At 58.1% G+C, this 23,860-nt stretch overlaps 1 protein-coding gene and 1 long non-coding RNA gene across 3 annotated transcripts; both read right to left on the bottom strand.

Annotated features, from left to right (window-relative positions):
• Positions 1-739: 739 nt before the first annotated feature.
• On the bottom strand, positions 740-2,527 carry LOC142483309 (uncharacterized). Of its 2 annotated transcripts, none has more exons than XR_012797296.1 (3): positions 2,440-2,527; positions 1,329-1,482; positions 740-865 (listed from the first exon to the last, which is right to left on the bottom strand). It is a non-coding gene; the product is annotated as an uncharacterized LOC142483309 (long non-coding RNA). The 2 variants fall into 2 exon arrangements; XR_012797297.1 differs by having other exon boundaries at positions 740-862.
• A 764-nt stretch (positions 2,528-3,291) lies between these two features.
• Positions 3,292-23,197, bottom strand: LOC142483308 (activated CDC42 kinase 1-like). The gene is made up of 5 exons (XM_075583409.1): positions 23,048-23,197; positions 18,904-19,181; positions 18,306-18,432; positions 3,442-3,592; positions 3,292-3,299 (listed from the first exon to the last, which is right to left on the bottom strand). Exons 1-5 carry the CDS (start codon positions 23,048-23,050, stop codon positions 3,292-3,294), a joined length of 567 nt encoding a protein of 188 aa, XP_075439524.1. The 5' UTR covers positions 23,051-23,197.
• Between the last annotated feature and the right edge of the window lie 663 nt (positions 23,198-23,860).

Below are 23,860 nucleotides of genomic sequence, written 5' to 3'. Positions count from 1 at the left end.
GCTTTTAGAGAGACCTGGGGATGCGAGAGAGAGGAGAGAGTGAGAGGGTGGAGAGAGGGGAGAGAGGGAGAGGGAGGAGAGAGGAGAGAGGGGTGAGAGGGAGGGAGGGGGAGGAGAGAGGGGAGAGAGGGGTGGAGAGAGGGGAGAGAGTGGAGAGAGTGAGAGGGAGAGAGGGGGTGGAGAGGAGGGGAGAGAGGGAGAGGGGGTGGAGAGAGGGGTGGAGAGAGGGAGAGGGAGGAGGGGATGCGAGGAGAGGGGGAGAGAGTGAGTGAGGGGGAGGGAGGAGGGGATGGAGAGAGAGAAAGAGGGGGAGAGGGAGGTAGAGTGAGAGGTGGGGGAGATGGGAGAAGGGCAAAAGAGGGAGGGAGAAAGAGAGAGGGACGTAGAGTTGGAGAGAGGAGAGGGGTGGAGGGGGGGAAAGAGAGGGAGACGGGGGTGGAGGGGGAGAGTGGGGTAGGGGAGGGGGTGGGGAGGGAGGGGAGAGTGGGGTAGGGGAGGGGGAGGGGAGAGAGGTGGAATGGACGGGGAGGGGAGAGGGTGGAGTGGAGGGGAGTGAGGGTGGAGTGGAGGGTGAGGGAGTGGGAGGGGAGGGAAGAGAGGGTGGAGTTGGGGGAGTGGAAGGGGAAAAAGGGGGGCGGAGAAAGGGTCGGAGTGGAGTGAAGGGGGGAATAAAGGAGGTTGGGAGGGGGTGAGAGGAAGGGGGGAGAGAGGGGTAGGAGGGAGACGGGGGGAGAGTAAACGTTCCCTCCCTCACACTCTGCGGAGCTGACACTCACGTTGCATACGGAGTAGTTGTACTCCATCACCTCCTCTTCCTCCTCCTCCTCCTCTCTTCGCTCCCTCCTTCCCCCGGCTCCTCCTTCTGCTGAGAGAGAGAAACGTGAGGGGTGATACCCCGGGGCAACACCACAACGCGGGGGGGGGGGGGCAACTCCACAACGCGGGGGCAACTCCACAACACCAGGGGGGGGGGGGAGAAACTCCACAACACGGGGGGGGGGGGCAACTCCACAACGCGGGGGGGGCAACTCCACAACACCAGGGGGGGGGGGGGCAACTCCCACAACGCGGGGGGGGGGCAACTCCACAACGCGGGGGGCAACTCCACAACACCAGGGGGGGGGGAGCAACACCACAACGCGGGGGGGGGGGCAACTCAACAACGCGGGGGCAACACCACAACGCGGGGGGGGGGGCAACTCAACAACACCAGGGGGGGGGGAGCAACACACAACGCGGGGGGCAACTCCACAACGCGGGGGGCAACTCCACAACACCAGGGGTGGGCAACTCCACAACGCGGGGGGGGGGGGCAACAAGGCACTCACTCGCTCTCTGCCTCTCCCTCTCCAAGAGACAGCTGCCCTAGACTGCTTGCCAGATGTAGAGCGCTCCGAGACTGCTCGGGGAGATCACAGACGCGGGAAACTGCCCCACCTTCAGGGTCCGTCTATTCTGCCCCACCAGGGGCGAGAGTCTGACCTGCAGGCGGAAAAATGGCTGTTACAGGGGCAATAAGGCACTCAGGAGCTGGGTTACCCCTCTGGGGGGTAAATATAAGGCTGTTACAGGGGCAATAAGGCACTCAGGAGCTGGGTTACCCCTCTGGGGGGTAAATATAAGGCTGTTACAGGGGCAATAAGGCACTCAGGAGCTGGGTTACCCCCTCTGGGGGGTAAATATAAGGCTGTTACAGGAGCAATAAGGCACTCAGGAGCTGGGTTACCCCCTCTGGGGGTAAATATAAGGCTGTTACAGGGGCAATAAGGCACTCAGGAGCTGGGTTACCCCTCTGGGGGGTAAATATAAGGCTGTTACAGGGGCAATAAGGCACTCAGGAGCTGGGTTACCCCCTCTGGGGGGTAAATATAAGGCTGTTACAGGAGCAATAAGGCACTCAGGAGCTGGTTACCCCTCTGGGGGTAAATATAAGGCTGTTACAGGGGCAATAAGGCACTCATGAGCTGGGTTACCCCTCTGGGGGGTAAATATAAGGCTGTTACAGGGGCAATAAGGCACTCAGGAGCTGGGTTACCCCCTCTGGGGGGTAAATATAAGGCTGTTACAGGGGCAATAAGGCACTCGAGCTGGGTTACCCCCTGTGGGGGGTAAATATAAGGCTGTTACAGGGGCAATAAGGCACTCAGGAGCTGGGTTACCCCCTCTGGGGGGTAAATATAAGGCTGTTACAGGAGCAATAAGGCACTGAGGTGATGGGATACCCCTCAGGGTAAATATAAGGCTGTTACAGGGGCAATAAGGCACTCAGGAGCTGGGTTACCCCCTCTGGGGGGTAAATATAAGGCTGTTACATGGGCAATATGGCACTCAGGAGCTGGGTTACCCCCTCTGGGGGGTAAATAAAAGGCTGTTACATGGGCAATAAGGCACTCGGGAGTTGGTTATACAGAAGTAATAAGGCACCCAGGAGTTATATACCCTGCTTCGATGAGAGTGATGATGTCACCAGTTTCAAGTTGTAACCACCCCGCCTCATTCACATCCTGCAGCGCTCTCATCTCCGGGGTCTCGCCTGGGGGAGAAAAGACTGCATGAGAGGGAGGAGGGGGGAGAGAGTGGGGGGGGGGAGGAGAAGAGAGTCGGGGGGAAGAAAGGGGCAGAGAAGAGAGAGTGGGGGGGGAAGAGATGTGACGAGAAGAGAGATGGAGAGAAGAGAGATGGGAAGGAGAGATTGTGGGGGGTGAAGAGAGAGAGTGGGGGGAAAGAGAGAGAGAGTGGGGGGGGGGAAGATAGAGAGCTGCGAGGGAAGAGACAGTGGGGGGGGGAGATAGAGTGGGGGGCTGGATGAGAGAGTGGGGGAAGAGAGAGTGGGGGAGGTGGGGAAGAGAGAGTGGGGGAGGTGGGGGAAGAGAGAGTGGGGGGAAGAGAGAGTGGGGGGGGGGAAGAGAGAGTGGGGGAGGTGGGGGAAGAGAGAGTGGGGGGGGAAGAGAGAGTGGGGGGGGAAGAGAGAGTGGGGGGGAAGAGAGAGTGGGGGGGAAGAGAGAGTGGGGGGGGAAGAGAGAGTGGGGGGGGAAGAGAAAGTGGGGGGGAAGAGAGAGCAGGAGAAGAGAGAGTGGGGGGGAAGAGACAGAGGGAGAAGAGACTGCGTGAGAAGCAGAAGAGGGGAAGAGACGGGGGAGCAGAGATCGCGGGAGGGGGGAAGAAAGTGGGGGAGAAGAGAGAGAGGGGAAAGGAAGAGTGGTATAGAGAAGAGACTGCGTGAGAGGGAAGAGAGGGGAAGAAACGTCGAGAAGAGAGACCGGGGGGAGGAAGAGAGAGGGAGATAAGAGACTACGTGACTGAGAGGGAGGTGAGGGGAAGAGACGGGGAGGAAGAGAGACGGGGAGAAGGAGAGAGAGAGAAGGAAGAAGAAAGGAGGGGGGGAACGAGAGAGACACCGCTCCCTGACCCCCCCGCCCCCCACCTCCCCCCCCCCCCCGCTCACCTCCTGCAGCTGGGTTATCAGGCTGCTGAAGTTGGGTCTCTGTTCTGGTCTCTGAGCCCAGCACTTCATCATAACGGAGTACAGAGCTTGGGGACAATCGTCAGGACGCTCCAGGCGGTCCCCATCCCGGTCTGTCTTCATCAGGATCTAGGGTGACACAGACAGAAGGGAGCTGTGAGCCTGTCCCTCCCCCCGCAGGGTGACACAGTGACAGAAGGGAGCTATGAGTCTGTCCCTCCCCCCGCAGGGTGACACAGTGACACAGACAGAAGGGAGCTATGAGTCTGTCCCTCCCCCCGCAGGGTGACACAGTGACACAGACAGAAGGGAGCTGTGAGCCTGTCCCTCCCCCCGCAGGGTGACACAGTGACACAGACAGAAGGGAGCTATGAGCCTGTCCCTCCCCCCGCAGGGTGACACAGTGACACAGACAGAAGGGAGCTGTGAGCCTGTCCCTCCCCCCGCAGGGTGACACAGTGACACAGACAGAAGGGAGCTATGAGCCTGTCCCTCCCCCCGCAGGGTGACACAGTGACACAGACAGAAGGGAGCTATGTGTCTGTCCCTCCCCCCGCAGGGTGACACAGTGACACAGACAGAAGGGAGCTATGAGCCTGTCCCTCCCCCCGCAGGGTGACACAGTGACACAGACAGAAGGGAGCTATGAGCCTGTCCCTCCCCCCGCAGGGTGACACAGTGACACAGACAGAAGGGAGCTATGTGTCTGTCCCTCCCCCCGCAGGGTGACACAGTGACACAGACAGAAGGGAGCTATGAGCCTGTCCCTCCCCCCGCAGGGTGACACAGTGACACAGACAGAAGGGAGCTATGAGCCTGTCCCTCCCCCCGCAGGGTGACACAGTGACACAGACAGAAGGGAGCTATGAGTCTGTCCCTCCCCCCGCAGGGTGACACAGACAGAAGGGAGCTATGAGTGTGTCCCTCCCCCCGCAGGGTGACACAGTGACACAGACAGAAGGGAGCTATGAGCCTGTCCCTCCCCCCGCAGGGTGACACAGTGACACAGACAGAAGGGAGCTATGAGTCTGTCCCTCCCCCCGCAGGGTGACACAGACAGAAGGGAGCTATGAGTGTGTCCCTCCCCCCGCAGGGTGACACAGTGACACAGACAGAAGGGAGCTATGAGTCTGTCCCTCCCCCGCAGGGTGACACAGTGACACAGACAGAAGGGAGCTATGAGTCTGTCCCTCCCCCCGCAGGGTGACACAGACAGAAGGGAGCTATGAGTGTGTCCCTCCCCCCGCAGGGTGACACAGTGACACAGACAGAAGGGAGCTATGAGTCTGTCCCTCCCCCGCAGGGTGACACAGTGACACAGACAGAAGGGAGCTATGAGCCTGTCCCTCCCCCCGCAGGGTGACACAGTGACACAGACAGAAGGGAGCTATGTGTCTGTCCCTCCCCCCGCAGGGTGACACAGTGACACAGACAGAAGGGAGCTATGAGTCTGTCCCTCCCCCCGCAGGGTGACACAGTGACACAGACAGAAGGGAGCTATGAGACTGTCCCTCCCCCCCAGGGTGACACAGTGACACAGACAGAAGGGAGCTATGAGACTGTCCCTCCCCCGCAGGGTGACACAGTGACACAGACAGAAGGGAGCTATGAGACTGTCCCTCCCCCCCAGGGTGACACAGTGACACAGACAGAAGGGAGCTATGAGACTGTCCCTCCCCCGCAGGGTGACACAGTGACACAGACAGAAGGGAGCTATGAGTCTGTCCCTCCCCCGCAGGGTGACACAGTGACACAGGCAGAAGGGAGCTATGAGCCTGTCCCTCCCCCCGCAGGGTGACACAGTGACACAGACAGAAGGGAGCTATGAGACTGTCCCTCACCCCACAGGGTGACACAGTAACACAGACAGAAGGGAGCTATGAGCCTGTCCCTCCCCCCGCAGGGTGACACAGTGACACAGACAGAAGGGAGCTATGAGTCTGTCCCCCCCCCCCCCGCAGAGTGACACAGACAGAAGGGAGCTATGAGTCTGTCCCTCCCCCCGCAGGGTGACACAGTGACACAGACAGAAGGGAGCTATGAGACTGTCCCTCCCCCTGCAGGGTGACACAGTGACACAGACAGAAGGGAGCTATGAGTGTGTCCCTCCCCCCACAGGGTGACACGGTGACACAGACAGAAGGGAGCTATGAGCCTGTCCCTCCCCCCGCAGGGTGACACAGTGACACAGACAGAAGGGAGCTATGAGCCTGTCCCTCCCCCCGCAGGGTGACACAGACAGAAGGGAGCTATGAGCCTGTCCCTCCCCCCGCAGGGTGACACAGTGACACAGACAGAAGGGAGCTATGAGACTGTCCCTCCCCCCGCAGGGTGACACAGTGACACAGACAGAAGAGAGCTATGAGTCTGTCCCTCCCCCGCAGGGTGACACAGTGACACAGACAGAAGGGAGCTATGAGTCTGTCCCTCCCCCCGCAGGGTGACACAGTGACACAGACAGAAGGGAGCTATGAGTCTGTCCCTCCCCCCGCAGGGTGACACAGTGACACAGACAGAAGGGAGCTATGAGTCTGTCCCTCCCCCCGCAGGGTGACACAGTGACACAGACAGAAGTGAGCTATGAGTGTGTCCTTCCCCCCGCAGGGTGACACAGTGACACAGACAGAAGGGAGCTATGAGCCTGTCCCTCCCCCCGCAGGGTGACACAGTGACACAGACAGAAGTGAGCTATGAGTCTGTCCCCCCCCCCCCCGCAGAGTGACACAGACAGAAGGGAGCTATGAGTCTGTCCCTCCCCCCGCAGGGTGACACAGTGACACAGACAGAAGGGAGCTATGAGACTGTCCCTCCCCCTGCAGGGTGACACAGTGACACAGACAGAAGGGAGCTATGAGTGTGTCCCTCCCCCCACAGGGTGACACGGTGACACAGACAGAAGGGAGCTATGAGCCTGTCCCTCCCCCCGCAGGGTGACACAGTGACACAGACAGAAGGGAGCTATGAGCCTGTCCCTCCCCCCGCAGGGTGACACAGACAGAAGGGAGCTATGAGCCTGTCCCTCCCCCCGCAGGGTGACACAGTGACACAGACAGAAGGGAGCTATGAGACTGTCCCTCCCCCCGCAGGGTGACACAGTGACACAGACAGAAGAGAGCTATGAGTCTGTCCCTCCCCCGCAGGGTGACACAGTGACACAGACAGAAGGGAGCTATGAGTCTGTCCCTCCCCCCGCAGGGTGACACAGTGACACAGACAGAAGGGAGCTATGAGCCTGTCCCTCCCCCGCAGGGTGACACAGTGATACAGACAGAAGGGAGCTATGAGACTGTCCCTCCCCCGCAGGGTGACACAGTGACACAGACAGAAGGGAGCTATGAGACTGTCCCTCCCCCGCAGGGTGACACAGTGATACAGACAGAAGGGAGCTATGAGACTGTCCCTCCCCCCGCAGGGTGACACAGTGACAGAGACAGAAGGGAGCTATGAGTCTGTCCCTCCCCCGCAGGGTGACACAGTGATACAGACAGAAGGGAGCTATGAGCCCGTCCCTCCCCCCGCAGGGTGACACAGTGACAGAGACAGAAGGGAGCTATGAACCTGTCCCTCCCCCGCAGGGTGACACAGTGATACAGACAGAAGGGAGCTATGAGTCTGTCCCTCCCCCCGCAGGGTGACACAGTGACACAGACAGAAGGGAGCTATGAGTCTGTCCCTCCCCCCGCAGGGTGACACAGTGACAGAGACAGAAGGGAGCTATGAGCCCGTCCCTCCCCCGCAGGGTGACACAGTGACACAGACAGAAGGGAGCTATGAGTCTGTCCCCCCCCCACAGGGTGACACAGTGACACAGACAGAAGAGAGCTATGAGTCTGTCCCTCCCCCGCAGGGTGACACAGTGACACAGACAGAAGGGAGCTATGAGTCTGTCCCTCCCCCCGCAGGGTGACACAGTGACACAGACAGAAGGGAGCTATGAGTCTGTCCCTCCCCCCGCAGGGTGACACAGTGACACAGACAGAAGTGAGCTATGAGTGTGTCCTTCCCCCCGCAGGGTGACACAGTGACACAGACAGAAGGGAGCTATGAGCCTGTCCCTCCCCCCGCAGGGTGACACAGTGACACAGACAGAAGGGAGCTATGAGCCTGTCCCTCCCCCGCAGGGTGACACAGTGATACAGACAGAAGGGAGCTATGAGCCCGTCCCTCCCCCCGCAGGGTGACACAGTGACACAGACAGAAGGGAGCTATGAGACTGTCCCTCCCCCGCAGGGTGACACAGTGATACAGACAGAAGGGAGCTATGAGTCTGTCCCTCCCCCCGCAGGGTGACACAGTGACACAGACAGAAGGGAGCTATGAGCCTGTCCCTCCCCCCCGCAGGGTGACACAGTGACACAGACAGAAGGGAGCTATGAGTCTGTCCCTCCCCCGCAGGGTGACACAGTGATACAGACAGAAGGGAGCTATGAGCCCGTCCCTCCCCCCGCAGGGTGACACAGTGACAGAGACAGAAGGGAGCTATGAACCTGTACCTCCCCCCGCAGGGTGACACAGTGACACAGACAGAAGGGAGCTATGAGACTGTCCCTCCCCCCGCAGGGTGACACAGTGACAGAGACAGAAGGGAGCTATGAGTCTGTCCCTCCCCCCGCAGGGTGACACAGTGACAGAGACAGAAGGGAGCTATGAGCCCGTCCCTCCCCCGCAGAGTGACACAGTGACAGAGACAGAAGGGAGCTATGAGTCTGTCCCCCCCCCACAGGGTGACACAGTGACACAGACAGAAGGGAGCTATGAGCCCGTCCCTCCCCCCGCAGAGTGACACAGACAGAAGGGAGCTATGAGCCTGTCCCTCCCCCCGCAGGGTGACACAGTGACACAGACAGAAGGGAGCTATGAGTCTGTCCCTCCCCCCGCAGGGTGACACAGTGACACAGACAGAAGGGAGCTATGAGACTGTCCCTCCCCCCGCAGGGTGACACAGTGACACAGACAGAAGGGAGCTATGAGCCTGTCCCTCCCCCCGCAGGGTGACACAGTGACACAGACAGAAGGGAGCTATGAGTCTGTCCCTCCCCCCGCAGGGTGACACAGACAGAAGGGAGCTATGAGTGTGTCCCTCCCCCCGCAGGGTGACACAGTGACACAGACAGAAGGGAGCTATGAGTCTGTCCCTCCCCCCGCAGGGTGACACAGTGACACAGACAGAATGGAGCTATGAGTCTGTCCCTCCCCCCGCAGGGTGACACAGTGACACAGACAGAAGGGAGCTATGAGTCTGTCCCTCCCCCCGCAGGGTGACACAGTGACACAGACAGAAGGGAACTATGAGACTGTCCCTCCCCCCGCAGGGTGACACAGTGACACAGACAGAAGGGAGCTATGAGCCTGTCCCTCCCCCCGCAGGGTGACACAGTGACACAGACAGAAGGGAGCTATGAGACTGTCCCTCCCCCCCAGGGTGACACAGTGACACAGACAGAAGGGAGCTATGAGACTGTCCCTCCCCCGCAGGGTGACACAGTGACACAGACAGAAGGGAGCTATGAGACTGTCCCTCCCCCCCAGGGTGACACAGTGACACAGACAGAAGGGAGCTATGAGTCTGTCCCTCCCCCGCAGGGTGACACAGTGACACAGGCAGAAGGGAGCTATGAGCCTGTCCCTCCCCCCGCAGGGTGACACAGTGACACAGACAGAAGGGAGCTATGAGACTGTCCCTCACCCCACAGGGTGACACAGTAACACAGACAGAAGGGAGCTATGAGCCTGTCCCTCCCCCCGCAGGGTGACACAGTGACACAGACAGAAGGGAGCTATGAGTCTGTCCCCCCCCCCCCGCAGAGTGACACAGACAGAAGGGAGCTATGAGTCTGTCCCTCCCCCCGCAGGGTGACACAGTGACACAGACAGAAGGGAGCTATGAGACTGTCCCTCCCCCTGCAGGGTGACACAGTGACACAGACAGAAGGGAGCTATGAGTGTGTCCCTCCCCCCACAGGGTGACACGGTGACACAGACAGAAGGGAGCTATGAGCCTGTCCCTCCCCCCGCAGGGTGACACAGTGACACAGACAGAAGGGAGCTATGAGCCTGTCCCTCCCCCCGCAGGGTGACACAGACAGAAGGGAGCTATGAGCCTGTCCCTCCCCCCGCAGGGTGACACAGTGACACAGACAGAAGGGAGCTATGAGACTGTCCCTCCCCCCGCAGGGTGACACAGTGACACAGACAGAAGAGAGCTATGAGTCTGTCCCTCCCCCGCAGGGTGACACAGTGACACAGACAGAAGGGAGCTATGAGTCTGTCCCTCCCCCCGCAGGGTGACACAGTGACACAGACAGAAGGGAGCTATGAGTCTGTCCCTCCCCCCGCAGGGTGACACAGTGACACAGACAGAAGGGAGCTATGAGTCTGTCCCTCCCCCCGCAGGGTGACACAGTGACACAGACAGAAGTGAGCTATGAGTGTGTCCTTCCCCCCGCAGGGTGACACAGTGACACAGACAGAAGGGAGCTATGAGCCTGTCCCTCCCCCCGCAGGGTGACACAGTGACACAGACAGAAGGGAGCTATGAGCCTGTCCCTCCCCCGCAGGGTGACACAGTGATACAGACAGAAGGGAGCTATGAGCCCGTCCCTCCCCCCGCAGGGTGACACAGTGACACAGACAGAAGGGAGCTATGAGACTGTCCCTCCCCCGCAGGGTGACACAGTGATACAGACAGAAGGGAGCTATGAGACTGTCCCTCCCCCCGCAGGGTGACACAGTGACAGAGACAGAAGGGAGCTATGAGTCTGTCCCTCCCCCGCAGGGTGACACAGTGATACAGACAGAAGGGAGCTATGAGCCCGTCCCTCCCCCCGCAGGGTGACACAGTGACAGAGACAGAAGGGAGCTATGAACCTGTCCCTCCCCCGCAGGGTGACACAGTGATACAGACAGAAGGGAGCTATGAGTCTGTCCCTCCCCCCGCAGGGTGACACAGTGACACAGACAGAAGGGAGCTATGAGTCTGTCCCTCCCCCCGCAGGGTGACACAGTGACAGAGACAGAAGGGAGCTATGAGCCCGTCCCTCCCCCGCAGAGTGACACAGTGACACAGACAGAAGGGAGCTATGAGTCTGTCCCCCCCCCACAGGGTGACACAGTGACACAGACAGAAGAGAGCTATGAGTCTGTCCCTCCCCCGCAGGGTGACACAGTGACACAGACAGAAGGGAGCTATGAGTCTGTCCCTCCCCCCGCAGGGTGACACAGTGACACAGACAGAAGGGAGCTATGAGTCTGTCCCTCCCCCCGCAGGGTGACACAGTGACACAGACAGAAGTGAGCTATGAGTGTGTCCTTCCCCCCGCAGGGTGACACAGTGACACAGACAGAAGGGAGCTATGAGCCTGTCCCTCCCCCCGCAGGGTGACACAGTGACACAGACAGAAGGGAGCTATGAGCCTGTCCCTCCCCCGCAGGGTGACACAGTGATACAGACAGAAGGGAGCTATGAGCCCGTCCCTCCCCCCGCAGGGTGACACAGTGACACAGACAGAAGGGAGCTATGAGACTGTCCCTCCCCCGCAGGGTGACACAGTGATACAGACAGAAGGGAGCTATGAGACTGTCCCTCCCCCCGCAGGGTGACACAGTGACAGAGACAGAAGGGAGCTATGAGTCTGTCCCTCCCCCGCAGGGTGACACAGTGATACAGACAGAAGGGAGCTATGAGCCCGTCCCTCCCCCCGCAGGGTGACACAGTGACAGAGACAGAAGGGAGCTATGAACCTGTCCCTCCCCCCGCAGGGTGACACAGTGACACAGACAGAAGGGAGCTATGAGACTGTCCCTCCCCCCGCAGGGTGACACAGTGACAGAGACAGAAGGGAGCTATGAGTCTGTCCCTCCCCCCGCAGGGTGACACAGTGACAGAGACAGAAGGGAGCTATGAGCCCGTCCCTCCCCCGCAGAGTGACACAGTGACAGAGACAGAAGGGAGCTATGAGTCTGTCCCCCCCCCACAGGGTGACACAGTGACACAGACAGAAGGGAGCTATGAGCCCGTCCCTCCCCCCGCAGGGTGACACAGACAGAAGGGAGCTATGAGCCTGTCCCTCCCCCTGCAGGGTGACACAGTGACACAGACAGAAGGGAGCTATGAGTCTGTCCCTCCCCCCGCAGGGTGACACAGTGACACAGACAGAAGGGAGCGATGAGCCTGTCCCTCCCCCGCAGGGTGACACAGTGACACAGACAGAAGGGAGCTATGAGACTGTCCCTCCCCCCGCAGGGTGACACAGTGACACAGACAGAAGGGAGCTATGAGACTGTCCCTCCCCCGCAGGGTGACACAGACAGAAGGGAGCTATGAGTCTGTCCCTCCCCCCGCAGGGTGACACAGTGACACAGACAGAAGGGAGCTATGAGTCTGTCCCTCCCCCGCAGGGTGACACAGTGACACAGACAGAAGGGAGCTATGAGTCTGTCCCTACCCCCGCAGGGTGACACAGTGACACAGACAGAAGGGAGCTATGAGCCTGTCCCTCCCCCCGCAGGGTGACACAGTGACACAGACAGAAGGGAGCTATGAGTGTGTCCCTCCCCCCGCAGGGTGACACAGTGACACAGACAGAAGGGAGCTATGAGCCTGTCCCTCCCCCCGCAGGGTGACACAGTGACACAGACAGAAGGGAGCTATGAGTGTGTCCCTCCCCCCGCAGGGTGACACAGTGACACAGACAGAAGGGAGCTATGAGACTGTCCCTCCCCCCGCAGGGTGACACAGTAACACAGACAGAAGGGAGCTATGAGCCTGTCCCTCCCCCTGCAGGGTGACACAGACAGAAGGGAGCTATGAGCCTGTCCCTCCCCCCGCAGGGTGACACAGACAGAAGGGAGCTATGAGTCTGTCCCTCCCCCCGCAGGGTGACACAGTGACACAGACAGAAGGGAGCTATGAGTCTGTCCCTCCCCCGCTTGGTGACACAGTGACACAGACAGAAGGGAGCTATGAGCCTCCCCCTCCCCCCGCAGTGTGACACAGTGACAGACAGAAGGGAGCTATGAGTCTGTCCCTCGCCCCGCAGGGTGACACAGTGACACAGACAGAAGGGAGCTATGAGCCTGTCCCTCCCCCCGCAGGGTGACACAGACAGACAGAAGGGAGCTATGAGCCTGTCCCTCCCCCGCAGGGTGACACAGTGACACAGACAGCAGGGAGTTATGAGTCTGTCCCTCCCCCCGCAGGGTGACACAGTGACACAGACAGAAGGGAGCTATGAGCCTGTCCCTCCCCCCGCAGGGTGACACAGTGACACAGACAGAAGGGAGCTATGAGCCTGTCCCTCCCCCCGCAGGGTGACACAGTGACACAGACAGAAGGGAGCTATGAGCCTGTCCCTCCCCCCGCAGGGTGACACAGTGACACAGACAGAAGGGAGCTATGAGCCTGTCCCTCCCCCGCAGGGTGACACAGTGACACAGACAGAAGGGAGCTATGAGCCTGTCCCTCCCCCGCAGGGTGACACAGTGACACAGACAGAAGGGAGCTATGAGCCTGTCCCTCCCCCCGCAGGGTGACACAGTGACACAGGGGCCATTATATTGTATTTTTTCTTGTATTCTTGCTGGTAACGGAGGACATGGACCTGCAGTATGCTGACGAGGACGCCTTTTATGATGGCAGCGGTAAGTAAAATGTTTTATTAACTTTATTTATGCTGTCTTTCTAATGTTTGATTTTATTATGGGCAAATTCACTATTATACATATGCGGATAATAGTCGTTTTACCCATTACCGTATGTGTTGGGGGGGGGGGGTGTTGTTGTGTTTATTTTGGTTTCTTGGGGGTAGAGGGATAGGGTGAAGGGGTAGTAGCCCCAAGGATGGATGTTTAGGCCTTCCGGGGGGGGTAGCGGGACTGGTTAATCCCTTCATTACCATAGCGGTTCCTACCGCTATGGTAGTGAAAGGGTTAACGCCTTTTCAGAGAGGCGATCGTCACGCGGATGTGTGACGTGTAACTAACGTGTAGATAGCCTAATCTGCAGTAACATGTGACTGGAGCGTGAGATGAGGCGTGTAGTGTGTGCGGCCTGGAATTCAATGTCAGTAAAGTGCAATCAGTATGGAATTAACAATTATATTTAATGCAGTGATTAAGGAGAACGGCACTCAGCGTAATTATGTAGCTAAATCTGGCGTTGGGTGTAACACCGCATGCTAATAACGTACCACACGTTGGGCAATGATTTCCTAATTAACTTTTATTAAAAGGTGGTTTTTACATATACACATACACACATATATATATATACACACATCTATCAAATGGATATATTCCTGTATGCTCATCTGCATGTCTTAGACAGGTCTGCAGCCCCGCCTTTCACCATTATCCCCCAGCATACAGCACTTCCACTGCAGCAAGGGATTCTGGGAAATGACATGCAGCCCTGCCTCTCACCATTATCCCCCAGCACACAGCGCTCCCACTGCAGCAAGGGATTCTGGGAAATGACATGCAGCCCTGCCTCTCACCATTATCCCACAGCATACAGCACTTCCACTGCAGCAAGGGATTCTGGGAAATGACATGCAGCCCCGCCTTTCACCATTATCCCCCAGCACACAGCGCTCCCACTGCAGCAAGGGATTCTGGGAAATGACATGCAGCCCTGCCTCTCACCATTATCCCACAGCATACAGCACTTCCACTGCAGCAAGGGATTCTGGGAAATGACATGCAGCCCCGCCTCTCACCATTATCCCCCAGCATACAGCACTTCCACTGCAGCAAGGGATTCTGGGAAATGACATGCAGCCCCGCCTCTCACCATTATCCCCCAGCATACAGCGCTTCCACTGCAGCAAGGGATTCTGGGAAATGACATGCAGCCCCGCCTTTCCCCATTATCCCCCAGCACACAGCGCTTCCACTGCAGCAAGGGATTCTGGGAAATGACATGCAGCCCCGCCTTTCACCATTATCCCCCAGCACACGGCGCTTCCACTGCAGCAAGGGATTCTGGGAAATGACATGCAGTCCCGCCTTTCACCATTATCCCCCAGCACACAGTGCTCCCACTGCAGCAAGGGATTCTGGGAAATGACATGCAGCCCCGCCTTTCACCATTATCCCCCAGCACACAGCACTTCCACTGCAGCAAGGGATTCTGGGAAATGACATGCAGCCCTGCCTCTCACCATTATCACCCAGCATACAGCACTTCCACTGCAGCAAGGGATTCTGGGAAATGACATGCAGCCCCGCCTCTCACCATTATCCCCCAGCATACAGCACTTCCACTGCAGCAAGGGATTCTGGGAAATGACATGCAGCCCCGCCTCTCACCATTATCCCCCAGCATACAGCGCTTCCACTGCAGCAAGGGATTCTGGGAAATGACATGCAGTCCCGCCTTTCACCATTATCCCCCAGCACACAGCGCTCCCACTGCAGCAAGGGATTCTGGGAAATGACATGCAGCCCCGCCTTTCCCCATTATCCCCCAGCATACAGCACTTCCACTGCAGCAAGGGATTCTGGGAAATGACATGCAGCCCCGCCTCTCACCATTATCCCCCAGCATACAGCACTTCCACTGCAGCAAGGGATTCTGGGAAATGACATGCAGCCATTATCCCCCAGCATACAGCGCTTCCACTGCAGCAAGGGATTCTGGGAAATGACATGCAGCCCTGCCTTTCACCATTATCCCCCAGCACACAGCGCTCCCACTGCAGCAAGGGATTCTGGGAAATGACATGCAGCCCCGCCTCTCACCATTATCCCCCAGCACACAGCGCTTCCACTGCAGCAAGGGATTCTGGGAAATGACATGCAGCCCCGCCTCTCACCATTATCCCCCAGCATACAGCGCTTCCACTGCAGCAAGGGATTCTGGGAAATGACATGCAGCCCCGCCTCTCCCCATTATCCCCCAGCACACAGCGCTCCCACTGCAGCAAGGGATTCTGGGAAATGACATGCAGCCCCGCCTCTCACCATTATCCCCCAGCATACAGCGCTTCCACTGCAGCAAGGGATTCTGGGAAATGACATGCAGCCCTGCCTTTCACCATTATCCCCCAGCACACAGTGCTCCCACTGCAGCAAGGGATTCTGGGAAATGACATGCAGCCCCGCCTCTCACCATTATCCCCCAGCATACAGCACTTCCACTGCAGCAAGGGATTCTGGGAAATGACATGCAGCCCCGCCTCTCACCATTATCCCCCAGCATACAGCACTTCCACTGCAGCAAGGGATTCTGGGCAATGACATGCAGCCCCGCCTTTCACCATTATCCCCCAGCACACAGCGCTCCCACTGCAGCAAGGGATTCTGGGAAATGACATGCAGCCCCGCCTTTCACCATTATCACCCAGCACACAGCGCTCCCACTGCAGCAAGGGATTCTGGGAAATGACATGCAGCCCTGCCTTTCACCATTATCACCCAGCACACAGCGCTCCCACTGCAGCAAGGGATTCTGGGAAATGACATGCAGCCCTGCCTTTCACCATTATCACCCAGCACACAGCACTTCCACTGCAGCAAGGGATTCTGGGCAATGACATGCAGCCCCGCCTTTCACCATTATCCCCAGCACACAGCGCTCCCACTGCAGCAAGGGATTCTGGGAAATGACATGCAGCCCCGCCTTTCACCATTATCACCCAGCACACAGCGCTCCCACTGCAGCAAGGGATTCTGGGCAATGACATGCAGCCCCGCCTTTCACCATTATCCCCCAGCATACAGTGCTCCCACTGCAGCAAGGGATTCTGGGAAATGACATGCAGCCCCGCCTTTCACCATTATCACCCAGCACACAGCGCTCCCACTGCAGCAAGGGATTCTGGGAAATGACATGCAGCCCTGCCTTTCACCATTATCACCCAGCACACAGCGCTTCCACTGCAGCAAGGGATTCTGGGAAATGACACGCAGCCCTGCCTTTCACCATTATCCCCCAGCACACAGAAATCCCACTGCAGCAAGGGATTCTGGGAAATGACATGCAGCCCCGCCTTTCACCATTATCCCCCAGCATACAGCGCTTCCACTGCAGCAAGGGATTCTGGGAAATGACATGCAGCCCCGCCTTTCACCATTATCTCCCAGCACACAGCGCTTCCACTGCAGCAAGGGATTCTGGGAAATGACATGCAGCCCCGCCTCTCACCATTATCACCCAGCACACAGCGCTCCCACTGCAGCAAGGGATTCTGGGAAATGACATGCAGCCCTGCCTTTCACCATTATCACCCAGCACACAGCGCTCCCACTGCAGCAAGGGATTCTGGGAAATGACATGCAGCCCCGCCTTTCCCCATTATCCCCCAGCACACAGTGCTCCCACTGCAGCAAGGGATTCTGGGAAATGACATGCAGCCCCGCCTTTCACCATTATCCCCCAGCACACAGCACTTCCACTGCAGCAAGGGATTCTGGGAAATGACATGCAGCCCCGCCTTTCACCATTATCCCCCAGCATACAGCTCTTCCACTGCAGCAAGGGATTCTGGGAAATGACATGCAGCCCTGCCTTTCACCATTATCACCCAGCACACAGCGCTCCCACTGCAGCAAGGGATTCTGGGAAATGACATGCAGCCCCGCCTTTCACCATTATCACCCAGCACACAGCGCTTCCACTGCAGCAAGGGATTCTGGGAAATGACATGCAGCCGCGCCTTTCACCATTATCACCCAGCACACAGTGCTTCCACTGCAGCAAGGGATTCTGGGAAATGACATGCAGCCGCGCCTTTCACCCATTATCCCCCAGCACACAGCGCTTCCACTGCAGCAAGGGATTCTGGGAAATGACATGCAGCCCCGCCTTTCCCCATTATCACCCAGCACACAGCGCTCCCACTGCAGCAAGGGATTCTGGGAAATGACATGCAGCCGCGCCTTTCACCATTATCACCCAGCACACAGTGCTTCCACTGCAGCAAGGGATTCTGGGAAATGACATGCAGCCGCGCCTTTCACCCATTATCCCCCAGCACACAGCGCTTCCACTGCAGCAAGGGATTCTGGGAAATGACATGCAGCCCCGCCTTTCCCCATTATCCCCCAGCACACAGCGCTCCCACTGCAGCAAGGGATTCTGGGAAATGACATGCAAATGAGCACACAGTGTATCACCTTTTGCTTCAAATCCACATGACATATATATATTTATATATTTATATTATCTATATAACATAAACAGGCTGTGATTACTTTTATTGAAAGCTAATTACCTAAGCTGCTGATCGATTGGTTCTCCCGCGATCGATCAGCAAAGATCCTGCTTCCCCGAGCTCACTAAATGGCCGCCTTTCCGTTCCAACCAATCCTTCAGTCAGTGTAACTCACCAGCTACAATGTATCCTTATATTACTAAGGTAACATTCAGTCAGTGTAACTCACCAGCTACAATGTATCCTTATATTACTAAGGTAACATTCAGTCAGTGTAACTCACCAGCTACAATGTATCCTTATATTACTAAGGTAACATTACTATTGTCACAGCTTTGCAGCACAAACTGCTGGGCACATTGGCAACACATGTATATATTATATATCTATCTGAGGCAGTGATGGGAGAGAACGGGTATTAACCAGCTAATTATTAGGGGTTATTAGGGCGGTAATAATGTTTCAGATAAGCGCTGCGACGACATGAATTCCGAACGCGGTTATACTCCCGTCTTTTGGCGTATTTGTTATACGGCTTATTATTACCCAACGCCTCGCAACGTGCGGTATATAGGATTTCTCTGCGTCTGCTGTACACTTTCACTGAACACATGTACTACACGGTTATAACGTGCGCTACGCGTGCAGCTGTGCTGTCATTAGCGTGTAATAAGCGTGTAAGGAACTACCTGTCTCCCGCTGAGTCCCAGCCAGGGCTCCTGCCCGTAAGTAAACATCTCCCACAGGGTGACCCCGAACATCCAGACATCGGAGGCGTGTGAGAAGGTGCCGAACTTCAGGCTCTCGGGGGAACACCTGCGTATACACGGGTATACATTATATATATTGTGACATAGTCCCGGGATAGTGGGCGGCTTTCTGTCTGATGTATAGCAGAAAGTGCAGCATCTGAGGATCTATTGGGGCGCTGTCCCCATCTAACAGTTAAGGACTCAATGTTATCTGTGTGTGTTATTTAAAGTTGGTAACTGGCTTAGCCAGCCAGCATTGCAGATAGGGATATGCATGTGAGTTAGACTCCTGACAGGAGTAGGTGTTATTTATATGATTTTTTTGGTTTCTTAAAGTGACGGTGTTTAAAATGTTTAGTGTCAATAATGGAGAAATAAACCGCTGAAGGTTGAGGGCCCCTTGTGTGTATACACGTGTTTGTCCCCCTTTTATACAAACCCAACCCTAGAAGACTCCCTCTCTTGCCCCCTCACCCTCTTGCCCCTTCCCTCTTGCTCGTTCGCCCCTCCCTTGCCGCTCTCTCGCCCCTCTCACCACGCGAAGGGGATCTTGCTCTGAGCGGACATGATGTAATGGTCGCTGTGGATTCCCAGCGCTCTCATCAGCCCGAAGTCCCCGATCTTCACCCTCTCCTCGCTGGTCAGCAGAATGTTCCGGGTGGCCAGGTCCCGATGGAGGAACTTGTGGGACTCCAGGTAACTCATCCCCGAGGCGATCTGCAGGGCGTAACCCCACAGCGCGGGCAGCGGATAGCACCCGCAACGGGACCGCAGGATGTCATGAAGGGACCCCAACTGGGCCAGCTCTGTCACCTGCGGAAAGGAGACAGGTGTCACCCTATCACCCTGCGGGGGAGGGACAGTCTCATAGCTCCCTTGTGTCTGTGTCACTGTGTCACCCTGCGGGGGAGGGACAGGCTCATAGCTCCCTTCTGTCTGTGTCACTGTGTCACCCTGCGGGGGGAGGGACAGGCTCATAGCTCCCTTCTGTCTGTGTCACCCTGCGGGGGGAGGGACAGACTCATAGCTCCCTTCTGTCTGTATCACTGTGTCACCCTGCGGGGGGGAGGGACAGACTCATAGCTCCCTTCTGTCTGTGTCCCTGTGTCACCCTGCGGGGGGAGGGACAGACTCATAGCTCCCTTCAGTCTGTGTCACTGTGTCACCCTGCGGGGGTAGGGACAGACTCATAGCTCCCTTCTGTCTGTGTCACCCTGTGGGGGGAGGGACAGGCTCATAGCTCCCTTCTGTCTGTGTCACTGTGTCACCCTGCGGGGGGAGGGACAGACTCATAGCTCCCTTCTGTCTGTGTCACTGTGTCACCCTGCGGGGGAGGTACAGACTCATAGCTCCCTTCTGTCTGTGTCACTGTGTCACACTGCGGGGGAGGGACAGACTCATAGCTCCCTTCTGTCTGTGTCACTGTGTCACCCTGCGGGGGGAGGTACAGACTCATAGCTCCCTTCTGTCTGTGTCACTGTGTCACCCTGCGGGGGAGGGACAGACTCATAGCTCCCTTCTGTCTGTGTCACTGTGTCACCCTGCGGGGGAGGGACAGGCTCATAGCTCCCTTCTGTCTGTGTGTCTGTGTCACCCTGCGGGGGGAGGGACAGACTCATAGCTCCCTTCTGTCTGTGTCACTGTGTCACCCTGCGGGGGGAGGTACAGACTCATAGCTCCCTTCTGTCTGTGTCACTGTGTCACCCTGCGGGGGGAAAGACAGGCTCATAGCTCCCTTCTGTCTGTGTCACTGTGTCACCCTGTGGGGGGAGGGACAGACTCATAGCTCCCTTCTGTCTGTGTCACTGTGTCGCCCTGCGGGGGGAGGGACAGGCTCATAGCTCCCTTCTGTCTGTGTCACTGTGTCACCCTGCGGGGGAGGGACAGACTCATAGCTCCCTTCTGTCTGTGTCACTGTGTCACCCTGCGGGGGAGGGACAGACTCATAGCTCCCTTCTGTCTGTGTCACTGTCACCCTGCGGGGGGAGGGACAGGCTCATAGCTCCCTTCTGTCTGTGTCACTGTCACCCTGCGGGGGGAGGGACAGGCTCATAGCTCCCTTCTGTCTGTGTCACTGTGTCACCCTGCGGGGGAGGGACAGACACATAGCTCCCTTCTGTCTGTGTCACTGTGTCACCCTGCGGGGGAAGGGACAGACTCATAGCTCCCTTCTGTCTGTGTCACTGTCACCCTGCGGGGGAGGGACAGACTCATAGCTCCCTTCTGTCTGTGTCACTGTGTCACCCTGCGGGGGGAGGGACAGGCTCATAGCTCCCTTCTGCCTGTGTCACTGTGTTACCCTGCGGGGGGAGGGACAGGCTCATAGGTCCCTTCTGTCTGTGTCACTGTGTCACCCTGCGGGGGGAGGGACAGACTCATAGCTCCCTTCTGTCTGTGTCACCCTGCGGGGGGAGGGACAGTCTCATAGCTCCCTTCTGTCTGTGTCACTGTGTCACCCTGCGCGGGGAGGGACAGACACATAGCTCCCTTCTGTCTGTGTCACTGTGTCACCCTGCGGGGGGAGGGACAGGCTCATAGCTCCCTTCTGTCTGTGTCACTGTGTCACCCTGCGGGGGGAGGGACAGACTCATAGCTCCCTTCTGTCTGTGTCACTGTGTCACCCAGCGGGGGGAGGGACAGGCTCATAGCTCCCTTCTGTCTGTGTCGCTGTGTCACTCTGCGGGGGGAGGGACAGTGTCATAGCTCCCTTCTGTCTGTGTCACTGTGTCACCCTGTGGGGGGAGGGACAGACTCATAGCTCCCTTCTGTCTGTGTCAATGTGTCACCCTGCGGGGGAGGGACAGGCTCATAGCTCCCTTCTGTCTGTGTCACCCTGTGGGGGGAGGGACAGACTCATAGCTCCCTTCTGTCTGTGTCACCCTGCGGGGGGAGGGACAGACTCATAGCTCCCTTCTGTCTGTGTCACTGTGTCACCCTGCGCGGGGAGGGACAGACTCATAGCTCCCTTCTGTCTGTGTCACTGTGTCACCCTGCGGGGGGAGGGACAGCCTCATAGCTCCCTTCTGTCTGTGTCACTGTGTCACCCTGCGGGGGGAGGGACAGACTCATAGCTCCCTTCTGTCTGTGTCACTGTGTCACCCTGCAGGGGGGAGGGACAGTCTCATAGCTCCCTTCTGTCTGTGTCACTGTGTCACCCTGCGGGGGGAGGGACAGACACATAGCTCCCTTCTGTCTGTGTCACTGTGTCACCCTGCGGGGGGAGGGACAGACTCATAGCTCCCTTCTGTCTGTGTTACTGTGTCACCCTGCGGGGGGAGGGACAGGCTCATAGCTCCCTTCTGTCTGTGTCACTGTGTCACCCTGCGGGGGGAGGGACAGACTCATAGCTCCCTTCTGTCTGTGTCACTGTGTCACCCTGCGGGGGGAGGGACAGACTCATAGCTCCCTTCTGTCTGTGTCACTGTGTCACCCTGCGGGGGGAGGGACAGGCTCATAGCTCCCTTCTGTCTGTGTCACTGTGTCACTCTGCGGGGGAGGGACAGGCTCATAGCTCCCTTCTGTCTGTGTCACTGTGTCACCCTGCGGGGGGAGGGACCGACTCATAGCTCCCTTCTGTCTGTGTCACTGTCACCCTGCGGGGGGAGGGACAGTCTCATAGCTCCCTTCTGTCTGTGTCACTGTGTCACTCTGTGGGGGCAGGGACAGGCTCATAGCTCCCTTCTGTCTGTGTCACTGTGTCACCCTGCGGGGGGAGGGACAGCCTCATAGCTCCCTTCTGTCTGTGTCACTGTGTCACCCTGCGGGGGGAGGGACAGACTCATAGCTCCCTTCTGTCTGTGTCACTGTGTCACCCTGCAGGGGGGAGGGACAGTCTCATAGCTCCCTTCTGTCTTTGTCACTGTGTCACCCTGCGGGGGGGAGGGACAGACACATAGCTCCCTTCTGTCTGTGTCACTGTGTCACCCTGCGGGGGGAGGGACAGACTCATAGCTCCCTTCTGTCTGTGTTACTGTGTCACCCTGCGGGGGGAGGGACAGGCTCATAGCTCCCTTCTGTCTGTGTCACTGTGTCACCCTGCGGGGGGAGGGACAGACTCATAGCTCCCTTCTGTCTGTGTCACTGTGTCACCCTGCGGGGGGAGGGACAGACTCATAGCTCCCTTCTGTCTGTGTCACTGTGTCACCCTGCGGGGGGAGGGACAGGCTCATAGCTCCCTTCTGTCTGTGTCACTGTGTCACTCTGCGGGGGAGGGACAGGCTCATAGCTCCCTTCTGTCTGTGTCACTGTGTCACCCTGCGGGGGGAGGGACACACTCATAGCTCCCTTCTGTCTGTGTCACTGTGTCACCCTGCGGGGGGAGGGACAGTCTCATAGCTCCCTTCTGTCTGTGTCACTGTGTCACTCTGCGGGGGGAGGGACAGGCTCATAGCTCCCTTCTGTCTGTGTCACTGTGTCACCCTGCGGGGGGAGGGACAGGCTCATAGCTCCCTTCTGTCTGTGTCACTGTGTCACCCTGCGGGGGGAGGGACAGGCTCATAGCTCCCTTCTGTCTGTGTCACTGTGTCACCCTGCGGGGGGAGGGACAGACTCATAGTTCCCTTCTCTCTGTGTCACTGTGTCACCCTGCGGGGGGAGGAACAGACTGATAGCTCCCTTCTGTCTGTCACTGTGTCACCCTGCGGGGGGAGGTGGGGGGGGGGCAGGGGGTCACCTCTCACCATTTTCAGTGGCTGGGTCAGTACCACACGCCGTAGAGCTGGATGAGGTTAGGGTGGTTCAGCGCGTACATGGTGTTCACCTCCTGCAGGAATTCTGCCAGCGCTTCTGGATCAGAACAAGCGTCTGTGCGGAGGGATTTTACCGCTACGCTCACCTGGGGGGGAGGGGGGTATATATATCACACACACTATAGACAGAGACCCCATCCTCCCCTCTCCATATCTTCTTCATCTTTCCCTTCCCCCCAGTTACACTCCCCGTCACCCCCCCCCCCCCAGTAATACTCCATAATTCCCCTGAGGACCCACCACTCTCCTTTCACCCCCCCCCCCCAGTAATACTCCATACTTCCCCTGAGGACCCACCACTCTCCTTTCACCCCCCCCCCCCAGTAATACTCCATACTTCCCCTGAGGACCCACCACTCTCCTTTCACCCCCCCCCCCCCAGTAATACTCCATACTTCCCCTGAGGACCCACCACTCTCCTTTCACCCTCCCCCCGTTTCCTCTTTTCTCCTTTCTGCTACCCACTGCCCCTCCCTTTCCCATCTCCCATTTCTCTTCCCCTCTCCCCCTCACCTCACCTCCCCCCCCCTCCTCCCCACCTCTCTCTCATTTTTCTCCCCCCTCCACACCACCTCTCTCTCCCCCTCCTCTTCCCCCTCTCTCTCTCTCCCCTACCTCACCTCTCTCCCATGTTCCTCCCCACCTCTCCCTTCCCCATCATCTCTCTCCCCATCTCTCCCCCCTCTCTTTCCCCCTCTTCCCCTCTCTCTCTCTCCCCCACCTCACCTCTCTCCCATGTCCTCC

The sequence above is a fragment of the Ascaphus truei genome, unplaced genomic scaffold, assembly GCF_040206685.1.
Source record: "Ascaphus truei isolate aAscTru1 unplaced genomic scaffold, aAscTru1.hap1 HAP1_SCAFFOLD_3180, whole genome shotgun sequence".
NCBI lineage: Eukaryota > Metazoa > Chordata > Amphibia > Anura > Ascaphidae > Ascaphus > Ascaphus truei.
The sequence above is the reverse complement of the archived record's forward strand: the minus strand, read 5'-3'. Positions and strand labels throughout refer to the sequence as shown.